Below are 13,584 nucleotides of genomic sequence, written 5' to 3'. Positions count from 1 at the left end.
AATTTTGGGTGGGTGTGGTCTATGTGGGCGGGGCCCCAGGGTTGGTTATGGGGCCATGCATAGTTGAGATTGACCCTAATGTCATAAGAGAAGTTCAGTATCAATTTGAAGTGAATCCGTGTAGAAATGAAAAAATTATAGTAAATGGAATTTTTTGGTGGGTGTGGCCTATGTGGGCGGGCGCCCCAGGGTTGGGATTGGGGCCATGCATAGTTGAGATTGACCCTAATGTCATAACAAAAGTTCAGTATCAATTTGAAGTGAATCCGTGTAGAAATGAAAAAATTATAGTAAATGGAAATTTTTGGTGGGTGTGGCCTATGTGGGCGGGGCGCCCCAGGGTTGGGAATGGGGCCATGCATGGTTGAGATTGACCGTATTGTCATAAGAGAGGTCCAGTATCAATTTGAAGTGAATCGGTGTAGAAATAAAGAAGTAAATGTAAAATAACCTAAAAAAATGAGTGATAATTTCTGACGCGGCCCCACCCCAACCGCTATAACTTTTGACCCAGGGGTCAGATCAAAATTCCAAATAGTGCAGGGTCGCACATATGCTCATAGCTACCATGTGTGTAAGTTTCAAGGTTCTAGTGCTTTTAGTGTAGGAGGAGATAGTGGCCAGGACGGACAGACAGACGGACGGACGGACGGACGGACGGCGGAGATAACCACAATATCCCCACCTTTTTTTCAAAAAGCGTGGGGATAAAAAAAAGACGAGAGCCCGGTCATTGTCAAAATACACAACTGTGTTAAGTTTGCGCAAAATTATTTAAGTATGTTTTTCCAAAAAGTGCAACCGCGTGGTTAAAAACACACAAAGTGAAATGCTATGTGTGGTATATTTGTTATTCAATCAACAAAAACGTTCATTATAATATTGTTGAGGGTTTAAAAAAATGGGGCGGACATTGTAATCCTTCATAGAGAAGCTACATACATTGTATGTTTGCGCATATACATCTGATTCGGAGTCTGTGTATAAAAATGCAATAATGCTATGTGTGGGACACATTTTTGAAATGCTATGTGTGGTATGCAAGAATTTTCCCGTCAGTTCTGCATTTAATCTGAACACAGTTTTGTAAGAATCTAAAACATATACTTCAGTCTGTACTGCAAATATATCAAATTAACCAAATGTTACATGATGGAATACTGAAGTAATTGTGTAATGTTTAAACAAATTATGTTTTATTGAACATAAATTTTAAATAAAATACACTGCGTAATTGTTATCCAAACAATGGTATTTTTTAACAATAGTGTTATGTTCAACTATAATATTTTCTTCTTTTTTTACTTATTGTCTTTGAATAAATACCATGATTGATATTTCTGCCTGATTATTAAATTCGGTCCTTTTTTATAAATGAATGACAAAGAAAGAAAAAGCACTTGCTTTAAAATGGGTTTTTCTTCTGTTGTTTTTCAGACTTGACAAGGATTAGTCGAAGGATTAGTAACGCCTTAAGGCGCGAAGCTGTGTTAGAATTAGATGAACACCATCAAACCACACGGAAGGTGTTATGCGGCAAGTTTATTATCAAAACCACAGTGACAGAGACGGACCCAACTTCATTCTGTGATGTTTACGGAAAGCTATTTCAACTAATTATGCAAACATACCATTTAATATGTATCTTGGCATAATCAAAGCAAAGTGTATGTATTGATATTTGTGTATATTTATGTGTTTTGTATCTATGTTATAAATGAAAGTGATTAGATGAATATGAAATCTGAGTATATATGTTTATAAAACAATTGTTTCATAACAAATAACAATATAAATCCAATGATGATTGTTTGTGGTCTATTAAGTTCATTTAGTTTCCAATATCATCTCCATATGAATATCTTAAGTATATCAAATAAACACTTCATTAATAATAACATTGCTTTATAACCAGCATGCATATGTTACAATAGAAATTAAAGCACCGAGTACATAAAGAAGTACATCAGTATTCACAAAGTAACAAATCTTGCAATACAAACATATAAATGATCTAATTAACTCGTAACAAATGATCATCGCAAAAACGTCTTGGCTTTGGGTGTTTATTATACCAACAAACATATTTAATTGTATTAATACTTAATGAGCTCAATTTCAAATGAAATCTGAATAACTGAAAATAGCGTAAGATGTTTAATGAAAATACTCATTCGACCCGGTTATGAAAGGGGCTGCAAGATCTTGTTACCACCGCACCAAGTAATAAACAATACATGTTGTTCAATTTGTTGAATTGTCAAATGTGTATTTAATGTTTACTTTGATTGTTTTCTTTGCAATACTTGCACCATCTGGTAACAAAACAAACAGTCTTTTAAACTTTTGAACATTAACTATATATGACAACTTTTCATTGATCAAGATATCAGTACGTCTCTTGAAGGTGCTTCCAAAAATACTTAAATCTCCCTGAAAAGAACAAAATACACATGAAATAAACTGTAAAACTTAAAAAAAAATAAAATAATTATCATGCGTAATATAAGATAGCTCAATAGGATTTAGATACGAATACATGATTTTAAAGAAAAATAAGTTATTGACCCTTTTGTCTGTTTGTTTAAATAATGCTGTATTATCTCTTTATGCTTATTTAATAACTCTCGTTACGGTCTAATATGCTTACACATTCCTGATAAAAAGCACACAACCATAATTTCAATAACACTTTTTGTAATTTTGTTACAATTATATTCACATGACACCTTGCACAAACAATCCTTACGATTTTGTGTATTAAACAAGTGCCTTAGTTGGAAGTAACAATTCACTGAAAATTTAACATTTTGTAACAATCAATTTTATTGAAACTCACAAGAAAAGGTTTGCCGCAACAGAAATATTTTCCATCCCGTGCGTGGGTGGCTTTGTGTTTGGATATTCCCGACTTTGTTTTGACCTCTCTACCACACTGTTCCCAAACAAATGGCATTCTACAAGTAAAAAGTATGAATAAAAATTATCGACAATCATGATAATTTTGAGTAACATGAACGTCGTGATTATCTTATTTTAAGCACGCAAAACAGTACCAACAATGTTTTATTGACCAACTTTTGTTATTTAGACAGACATAATATTATTGATGTTTAGGTCAATCTTTCGATTCTCTAGTTTAGTTTGTATACCACACATAGCATTTCAAAAACGTGCCCCACACATAGCATTATTGCATTTTTAAGCACACACTCCGAATCAGAAGTATTTATGCAAACATACAATGTATGTAGCTTCTCTATGAAGAATTACAATGTCCGCACTATTTTTTAAACCTTCGCCAATATTATAATGAACGTTTTGGTTGATCGAATAAAAAATATACCACACATAGCATTTCAATTCCTGTCATTTCAAACGCGCGGTTGCACTTTTTGGAAAAAATACTAAATTAGTTTTGCGCAAACTTAACACAGTTGTGTATTTTGACAATGACCGGGCTCTCGTCTCTGTTTTTTTTTTTAAATGGTTTTGAATTAATGAATAAATTATTAAAAACGTTGCCTGAACCTGAAGCGATGGTTTGTTGACACCCGATTGTCCCACACATAGCCGAAAAAGTCAAGTGGTACAGGCACCTTGAATCTATGCCCATTAAATGTTATAGATTCACTATGTATCCTTACATTATTATCACTCATGTTAAGCGACCACTTTTTCCATGAAAAATAATCGTTCTAATGTGTCATTTTAATACACACTCGGTTTCATTGAACAGAATGCAGCTGATATCCGACCGCGACAAGATGGGGAAGTTTTCGAGAAAGACTTAATATTGCCCGTTTTCATCCTGGCCAGGCCTTGCACCTTAATGATAGCCGCCTTTGCTGAACTCGACATCGAATGCTTAATTTGGCGAAAACAATAGTAAAGCAAGAGATTGCCAAGCAATATTGTCCCCTACCGGTGAATCTCCACAATTGTCAGTATTTTTTTGTATTTTTTTATTTATTGCCATAGCAACCAGAATTCTTGACCTAGGAACAAAATGAAATGACGTGCATAATATCCCTATTGCCATCTATCCATGTTTCAAGTTTCATGAAAAAATATGAAGAACTTTTAAAGTTATAGCAGGATCCAGAAAAGTGTGACAGACAGACTGACTGACTGACAGACAGAGCGCAAACCATTTCACCGGTAGAGAACAATAAGGATATCAGTTGAACTGGAAAATCTTAGATGAAAATCAGAAATGTCCAAAACAACTGCTTACACGTTGCCCGTAGTGCTTCACTGAATTAAAATATCATACAATATAAAAATTGTGCGCAGTTTTCATTTTGTATTAAACAGTTCTGTTTAATAAAATATTCTTTGTACACAATGTGTTATGTGTGTAAAAAATGAAGGGATTCAACGTGAAGCTAATTTGATTTTAGACTTAACCTTTTATGTATAAGTTTAATATCAGTTTTAATATATTAAACATATAACGTAACATGTAAACATTCTCAAAGGGTACATTAATGATCGAGCAAAGTAATGGAGAAAAGCGCCAATCCGCCTACGTACTCATCCGCTATTTATCGCATATTGTGGCATCACTTTTATTTTCATTTAAGGGACACAACCATAAAGTCATGAATGAATCACATCCCTAAGTTACTGCCCTTATATACATAAAAATGTTTTAAGCAAATACAACAAAAAAGCTCTTCGCGAATTTGCACTCATATCACATCAATAGTTTTTATAATGATTTGTTCTTTAAATATAAATACTTTTTTCACACTTGTATGTGTTTTATCTTCGTTGGAGAAAACTATTCCCATTTTTCAAAAGCAAATCGTAATAACAGTATACTTGCTATTGGTTTGCTATTCAAAAACCCTCCAGTCCTGAAATCTGCGGGATGTTGGAATGCGCGCCCCACCACATTGTTATTAGTGTATATGATATTCTCTGCGTTCAAATAAGGATGCTCAGTTTAACAATTATCCATATCAATCTTTCATAACATGCTAGTCCTTTTCCTATTTACATTAAATACAACTATTAATAATACCTTTACTGTACATGGGCGTTAAATGCTCGATTTCTAACGAAATGTATAACTGAGGTCTGAAACGACTAGTCTTGTCATATCCAATGGTATCAATACTTCCTGAAAAACAGGGTACTAGTATTAATCCTGTGCGAATTATCAAACTTCATGATAATATATTAATGTATTGAAACCAAAAATCATGCAAACAAGAAATGCGGTTTACGCATAAAATGCATGAATTTCATTCCCCTCACCGCCTACGTACAACAACGCGTTCTCCTTATCATACGCCAAGGCAACTGGTTCGTACTTCGAGTTCGAGGACCAATAAAGCTGTAAATCTGTCCGTCTTTTGTGACTTTAAAATATATAACAAAATCAGGTATATTACCAAAGACATTTTCAAACTAAACTGTTATGCGCATGGTGTGTGATGCTTGTGAAATAACTTTGATTGTTTACTATTAATATTAAAAAACCAGTAACCCCTTGGGTGGGAACAATTTAGATCCCAGGGGGGCATAATTCAAACAACCTTAGGAGAGGACCACCATACGATGTCAGACGTATTTTACACCTTACCCTTGGGTTCCAAGAATAAGATTTTAAAAGTTATTTACTCTATAGATGCATATAAATTATGGTATCCCTAGGGACTTGCCAGTTTTGATCCCAGAGACATGTTTTGAACAAACGTCTAAGAGGACCACTAGATGATGGCACACAACTTATGTTAGAAGCCCTTTTTATAAGCTATGTTTAGCTGTGGTGACCTACATATGCTTCGGAACAATTGAGGGACTTTGTGGGCGTTTCACCTTAGGATCATTCCTGTGAAGTTTCCTTAAAATCTTTGGAGGGGTTAATGAGACGAAGTCGTTAGAAGAAAATATTTGCGCACGCACTTACGGACGACGAAAATCACGGTATACCTGATGCTCCCCATTAGCTCTGTGTGCTCAGGTGGGATTAAAAGTAGCCCGCGTAGCTTCTTGGCATCGACTGTTTGATTGACGATCGCGTTCGATGATTTTGGATAATGATTTACGAGATGGATATGGATTTTCGGGTCGATTTATGGAACTTTTAGCAATTATAAACGCAAACGAATTCAGGCAGGGTAGAGCGAGTAAGAAAGAAGGAACAATGTATACTTATTTTGTTTACATAGAACATGATCTACAACCAATTTGCCCCTAATGAAATTCCAAGCTAGATCTCTATGCAAGCAATGCTACATCATGAGATTTTACAAGGTCGTTAAAACATGGATACGGTGCTTGTGAACGCAATCTTAAACAAGGCATTACGCCGAAGCCAACGTCGACAAATGAGATATTACTTAAGTTCGGATTACTCAATAAGCAGTCTACTCAACTGATAGTTGACTTTTTCCGATTTCGCTGTATTGTCAAAATTTCAAACGGAACGAAACGTAGAGTATCATCTCTCTAAAGGATCGACCATGAACTGTAGATCAATACAATGTCGCCACGATATCATTAGCAAACAAAGCCTACTTTATGTCGAGAGACACTTTAAAAATATTTGTTTTCATACCCGTCACACACTCGTTCTTGTTCATGCGTTTACCTCACGAGTTATATGGCAGCATAACAGCAATTGGGACATTCATTATTTTATCTTTTTGAACCGATACCAGTACGAAATTAACAACCTTTAAAATGTTCATGCAATAAGGTCAGTGTAAGATTAATGTTGGTAATGTTTAACTTGTTGTTCACACATGGTTTCGCCACCGATATCACGCTTCAATTCTTAATTATACAATACTGAAAAGTCTAAGTCATACAAAAATACAAAACTGAAGAAAAAAACACATATACAATATCATTACTAAAATGACAAAACTAAGTAAACCACTATATATATATATATATATATATATATATATATATATATATATATATATATATATATATATATATATATATATATATATATATATATATATATATATATATATATATATATATATATATATATAGCGCAATTGATACATTAAAGAAAAGTATTAACATGTATACTGAAACTAGACGAAGCACTTTATGTTATTACAAGATACGGATCAAATAAGAAATGTGTTTATATTTAGCACGATTCTGTAGCTTTATATTAAACTAATTATGCATGCATGAAATTTAAAAAAAATGTAATAGAGCCATAAAATGTGTCATGTCTTATTTCAACTTTAATACAGTATATATCAATTAATTGATCTCATCGGAATCAGAACTAATTATTTACCATGGTTAATGAAGGACACTATCACCTTTGTTTCATATTTTCTTCTTCAGAAATTAAAACAAACGTAGATATCTTACACAAAACTCACACACAATCAAAAATAAACATCATATATGTAATGATTTTTAAAGCATTAAAATGCGTGACAAACGAGAAAAGATGTCTAAAAGGTGAAATCATATCTTATAAAAATGCAGTTTATTAATTATTAATTATCAAACTTTAATTTTTATATAAATGTATTGAAACCAAAAATCGTGCAAATAAAGAAATGCGGTTTACGCATAAAATGCATGAATCTCTTTCCCCTCACCGCCAACGCACAACAACGCGTTCTCTTTATCATACGCCAAGGCAAATGGTTCGAACGTCAGAGGACCAATGAAACTGTAAATCTCTCCGTCTTTTGTGACTTTGACAACACATTTGGTCAGTGTACAACACACCATTAATGTTCCATCACGACAAACAGCGATTCCCTTAGGGCCGGCAAGTCTTTCGGAAATCACTATGCAGTGACATTCTCCGTCTTTGGTCATCTTAAACACCGAGTCCTTTCGATAATCTGTGATGAACATTACGTCATTTTCCTCGTCATAGACTCCTCCCTCTGGCTGTTCAATAAAGCGGACTCCATTTGTCATCAGAGTTGAAATATTGTCATTAACAGATCGTTTAACATTTCCATTTCCGTCTAATTCTACAACAGCAACTTCATCAATCTCTTTGGTACAAAAAGCTGTGAACGTTTCCCCATTATAAAGTATTAGACCATAGCTCGTCTTAGTTGAAATAATTTTAATATTAAAGTCCTGTTTGAAATTGGTAATACCATTGTTTTTCACATTCGTGATCTGCCAATATTCGGACTTTGGCACAAAGATTAAAATTTCTTTTTCAGTACAATGAATGAATGATTGTGCATCATTCAAACTAGCAAACTGGTTTCGTTCTTTCGTGCTATAATTCAAAAGTGTAACAGTTGAGGAGCTTATAATAAGCAGTCTCTGCTTTGGAAACAATATTAATTGATGACAATCGGTCCCAATGAGTTCTAAAGTGTCTGCAGGTACTGACATTCGTAAAACCTGCCCAAACAATCGTGCAGTTTTAATTGATAGGAAAAAATATCGATCGTAATTATTCTTTGAATTCAACACGGTCATATTCGTGTTTATTATCTCTTTATGTTTCTTCAATAAAGTTATTTTGATAAAAAGTTCATTGTGTTTTTGATTCTCACGCGCGGCGTTCATTTCTTGAATCGCATCACTTAACCGTAGTATTACCTTGTCGCAATCACCCACTATCTGTGTCAATTTTTCCTGGTCGGCTTGACGGTTCGTGTCAATGCATTGTGCAAAAGCATGCACTGCCTGCTCATAGTACCATTCAACCTCCTCTTTGTTTCGCAGTGCTTTTGATCTCGTTTCCTCAAAGTCTGTTTTCAAATTATTAATTCCGTCAAGGAACGACTGTAGTTCTTCATCCTCTTCCATACTATCGCATTTCGATTCTATGCTCTCGACATCATTACACAATTGATGCGTAAGTTCGATACATTTATTGCAACACAGCATTTCGTGGTCGTTACAAAACGACACAAGCAGTTCATGATCGTGAAAAGTGCACATTTGGCATGGTTTCAAACAAGCGTTCTTAGTAGAGATTTCTCTTGGCATCTCGTGTTTTTCTTGTAGAATATGATTGCGGTAGAGTCTTGGTACGGTGTGATATTTGAAAAACATTTCACAAAGATGTTCACCGCACGTCACACAGAATCCGTCTGCGACAAGGACTTTACCCTCATCTTTACATGGCTGACAAACTAATTCTTCTTCCGGTTTTAATGATTCTTTGAAGTTAAGCGCTGGGTCTCCTTCACTTTCGTATGTTCCTTCATCTTTTCCTTTACTAGCGACTTCGTTTGGCAAATTAGTGTCTGTCGTGTTTGTTGCATTCACGTCATTTATGGCATCTTGTTCTGTTGATAATTCTGCCATTGTTACTATTAAACTGAAACAGACATGACGTACAGATACACAATAGTCCTAAGTTTCCTATATGAATACATTAAACTCCACTTTTGCGCAATTCAACCATTAAAATATTAAATAGAATTCGCAAATTCCTACGAATAAATAACACACAAAGTCCGTTTTCTGAAAATCAAAAAGTCCGTTTTCTGAAAATAGCCAAGTCACGCAAGCATACAAAAAACCTGTAGTACGTTCAGTTACAGCGAACGTTCGCTATAGTTCGCGAACCGAAGAGAACCCTCTTGGGAGGTAGTTCGCAAGCGAAACCAATCCTTTATTTAGACCGAATCTGAAACGAACGATCATTGGCGAACGTTCGCTGTAACTGAACGCACTACTGTATACGTCTGGTTTCACCATTTTCGGAAAATAGAGAAAGATTGTCCGCCATTAATCGCCATTAAGTTCGGTACTTAAAGGGACCTTTTAACGTTTTGTAAATTGACAAAATTGAAAAACTTGTTACAGATTCGCAAATTTTCGTTGTAGTTATGATATTTGTGTTGGAAACAGTAATACTGAACATTAACCATGCTCTAAAAGATCCATTATAGGCATCTTTTGACGATTTCAAATTCGAAAATGATAGCGTTGCAACGCGAAACGATAGAATAATTGGGAAAGTTATGTTGTTGTCGTAATATTTTGTGACACACCGAGAATTGCTTACATAATGTATCAAATACATCACTCACCGTATGAGCACGAATGACCGAGTGGTCTACGCATTAGACTTTTACTTCAGGGGTCAGTGGTTCGAGACCAGTTAGGGGTTACTTTTGTTTATTTCTTTAAATTTATTCTGATTTTCTTTACTGGAGCTTTTTAGATCTAATGTTTACATTTATCAATATAAAGCATTTAATGACAAACTTCAATAAATGCCAAAATCTGTGAAAAGGTCCGTTCAATTACATTTGAAAATGTAGGTCATGTGTGATTAAAAGATACACGCGTCCATGTTAAAATTTCACAGTATGTACACGTGTTTCTGATAACGCTTCACAGTAACTTCATATGTTCAATATTACAATGTAATTACCTTAAATTATGTTAAGATAAAATAATGTTGTAACTATATTTTGATCGCAAATAGAACATGGCGATTTTACACCATAGTATCCGATGACAGAAAATGTACGGTTTAAGACAAGCACAAACATGACCAAAAACTCCCGCAGATAAACTGATATTCAACGTATTTGCAGAAAATAAAGACATCCATATTTTACCAGTTAAATTACACGCAAATTAATGAACATGGTCAACATATCATCGACCTTCTCACTTTATCCTGCCAGTTAAATCAACGAACTACAATCGGTTAATTAAATTTAGATCGTGTTCATAACATGAGCCGTTTTAGTCTATAAAATTGCAACTGATGTTACGGTGCAGTGCGTGTGTTGAGTGTTAATAAAGAGAAGTGTACATTGTACGTGGTCGGTTAAAAAACACAACTGGGTTTAGTAATTTGACTCTGTCGCTATGATGTTATTGCTACTAAAGGGAGAATAACGAGCTGAAATAGTTGACACTATACGACAGTAATATTGGAAACATGCTGTTAATTGGGGAGCCTATGTCTTTTACTTTAGCGTCACATTATTGGCGTCGCACTGAAGTGCGGCGACTAGTATGTAATACGTTTTTTTTTTCGCTTATGGGAGGTGAAGTTATTTTACGGATCAATGTATATATTTTTGTTGTCAGAATATCTTGCATAGTGGTGATTTTTTGTGTAAATTAGGGTAAATAAGTACTGCTTTGTGCCTATTACATTTACTACAACATTTATTGCCAATAATGCAAAGCTAATTGTTTTAATTAATAACTGATCACAGGGGAAAGATCACAGGGACTGGGCAAATACGCGAACCGGTGAAACTTTCTGGTTTTGTATAAAAACAAAACTTCCTTGTTCCACTATCCTAGCAACCACCTAGTTACTAATAAAGGCGCTATAGAGCGTGAAGCGCGACACGTATTATTAATTGTAATAATGAGTCTTGATGAAGGAAGCAGCCGCTTATCAATGAGGAGCACCATCACAGCACCCCAGTCTCATTACTATCAAGTCCTCCTACAGGTTGTTTTTTTTTAAGAACCACATATAGAAGGCCGCAGGCCTGACCCATATCTTGCCAGTGGTATGGACCCTTTGGTATGGACCTTTAACCCCGCTCACTATCCAGCGTTTAAACTTCCAGGTTTACATTTAAACCGACTATTAATAGCTTATTAATATCTTAGTTAGAAGGTGATTTTTCAAGCGGTTCCGTAGTGTAGTGGTTACACGCTCGCTTCACATGTGAGAGGCCCAAGGTTCGAGCCCCAGTAGAATCAAAATACTTTATTTGTGTTTTATGTTAACTTTTGTTTTGATGTAGACATTTTAGTTTAAATAAATATGCTGTTTTATTGTAACCATTTTTTGTTTGTATTATGCCCAGGAAATATACGTGTGAGAGGGTGAGGGGGGGGGGGGTTCGTAAACATATTAAAACTTTTACAGTGTTTTCATATCAATAAGTACTCAACCCCTATCGTAAATGAGCAACGTAAGAATAAGTTCAGAATCATTTCCCCTTGAAGTTTAGAAAAATATGAAATGACGCTTACAAGATGAAGCAGATTTTTTAAAACCTACACAGTTCTGTTCCATTAATGAAAACTGCACAGGGATGCCAGTAAAAAAAGGAAACCAATGTAAACAAGGTCTGTTTGTAAAAAATGCATGCCCCCCATATGGGCTCTCCGTTGTAGTGACAGCCATTGTGTGAATACGTTTTTTGTCACTGTGACCTTGACCTTTGACCTAGTGACCTGAAAATCAATAGGGGTCATCTGCCAGTCATGATCAATGTACCTATGAAGTTTCATGATCCTAGCCATAAGCGTTCTTGAGTTATCATCAGGAAACCATTTTACTATTTCAGGTCACCGTGACCTTGACCTTTGACCTAGTGACTTGAAAATCAATAGGGGTCATCTGCCAGTCATGATCAATGTACCTATGAAGTTTCATGATCCTAGGCATAAGCGTTCTTGAGTTATCATCCGGAAACCATTTTACTATTTCGGGTCACCATGACCTTGACCTTTGACCTAGTAACCTCAAAATCAATAGGGGTCATCTGCGAGTCATGATCAATGTACCTATGAAGTTTCATGATCGTAGCCATTAGCGTTCTTGAGTTATCATCCGGAAACCATTTTACTATTTCAGGTGACCTTGACCTTTGATATAGTGACCTAAGAATCAATAGGGGTCATCTGCGAGTCATGATCAATCTACCTATCAAGTTTCATGATCCTAGGCATAAGCGTTCTTGAGTTATCATCCGGAAACCATTTTACTATTTCGGGTCACCGTGACCTTGACCTTTGACCTAGTGACCTGAAAATCAATAGGGGTCATCTGCCAGCCATTATCAATCTACCTACGAAGTTTCATGATCCTAGGCATAAGCATTCTTGAGTTATCATCCGGAAACCATTTTACTATTTCGGGTCACTGTGACCTTGACCTTTGACCTAGTGACCTGAAAATCAATAGGGGTCTTCTGCGAGTCATGATTAATCTACCTATCAAGTTTCATGATCCTAGGCCTAAACGTTCTTGAGTAATCGTCTGGAAACCATTTTACTATTTCGGGTCACCGTGACCTTGACCTTTGACCTAGTGGCCTCAAAATCAATAGGGGTCATCTGCGAGTCATGATCAATGTACCTATGAAGTTTCATGATCCTAGGCCCAAGCGTTCTTGAGTTATCATCCGGAAACCACCTGGTGGACGGACCGACCGACCGACCGACATGTGCAAAGCAATATACCCCCTCTTCTTCGAAGGGGGGCATAATAAAATGAACTATGAACTATGTGGGGGTTACAACACAAAATCATAGATAATGGTTATTTAGGGTTATAACACAACATCATAGATAATGGTTATTTGGGGGTTATAACACAAAATCATAGATAATGGTTATACCAGTACCTTTTTCTATTTTGTTTAAAATAATCGGCCAATATATTAATATTTACAGTAGAAAAAAAATCGTTCCATGTAACTGCATTGAGTGCCTTTTACACTGAAATTCCCGACGCCCTTTAATGCTTTGCATCAATACTTATCTTGTAGAGGATTCATGCGCATTTGAGATTGACAACACGTCAGCGTACGTATTGTAATAAAAAGATATACTTCATCTTTAAGAGAAAAAACAAACAGTCTAGTTAGTATTCGAAATAGCTATATGACT

General features: G+C 35.4%; 1 protein-coding gene across 2 annotated transcripts; it reads right to left on the bottom strand.

Annotated features, from left to right (window-relative positions):
• Positions 1-1,969: 1,969 nt before the first annotated feature.
• LOC127863252 (uncharacterized) lies at positions 1,970-10,543 on the bottom strand. 2 transcript variants are annotated; one of them, XM_052402650.1, is made up of 4 exons: positions 10,014-10,543; positions 7,593-9,295; positions 2,840-2,957; positions 1,970-2,433 (listed from the first exon to the last, which is right to left on the bottom strand). In XM_052402650.1, the coding sequence occupies exons 2-4, from the start codon at positions 9,280-9,282 to the stop codon at positions 2,424-2,426; spliced, it is 1,818 nt and encodes a 605-aa protein (XP_052258610.1). In that variant the 5' UTR covers positions 9,283-9,295; positions 10,014-10,543; the 3' UTR covers positions 1,970-2,423. The 2 variants fall into 2 exon arrangements, with proteins under 2 accessions (XP_052258610.1, XP_052258611.1); XM_052402651.1 differs by lacking the exon at positions 10,014-10,543 and adding an exon at positions 9,415-9,643.
• Between the last annotated feature and the right edge of the window lie 3,041 nt (positions 10,544-13,584).

Source organism: Dreissena polymorpha, unplaced genomic scaffold, assembly GCF_020536995.1.
Source record: "Dreissena polymorpha isolate Duluth1 unplaced genomic scaffold, UMN_Dpol_1.0 chrUn003, whole genome shotgun sequence".
Lineage (NCBI taxonomy): Eukaryota > Metazoa > Mollusca > Bivalvia > Myida > Dreissenidae > Dreissena > Dreissena polymorpha.
Note: the sequence above shows the minus strand (reverse complement) of the source record. Positions and strands in the feature narration are given on the sequence as shown.

Coding starts and splice junctions, on each gene's coding strand:
- LOC127863252 (XM_052402650.1), bottom strand. CDS start 9,282: ATGGCAGAATTATCAACAGAACAAGATGCCATAAATGACGTGAATGCA. Junction 2,958..7,592: donor CGCGTTGTTGTGCGTTGGCG/GTGAGGGGAAAG, acceptor TTTTACTTGTAG/AATGCCATTTGTTTGGGAAC.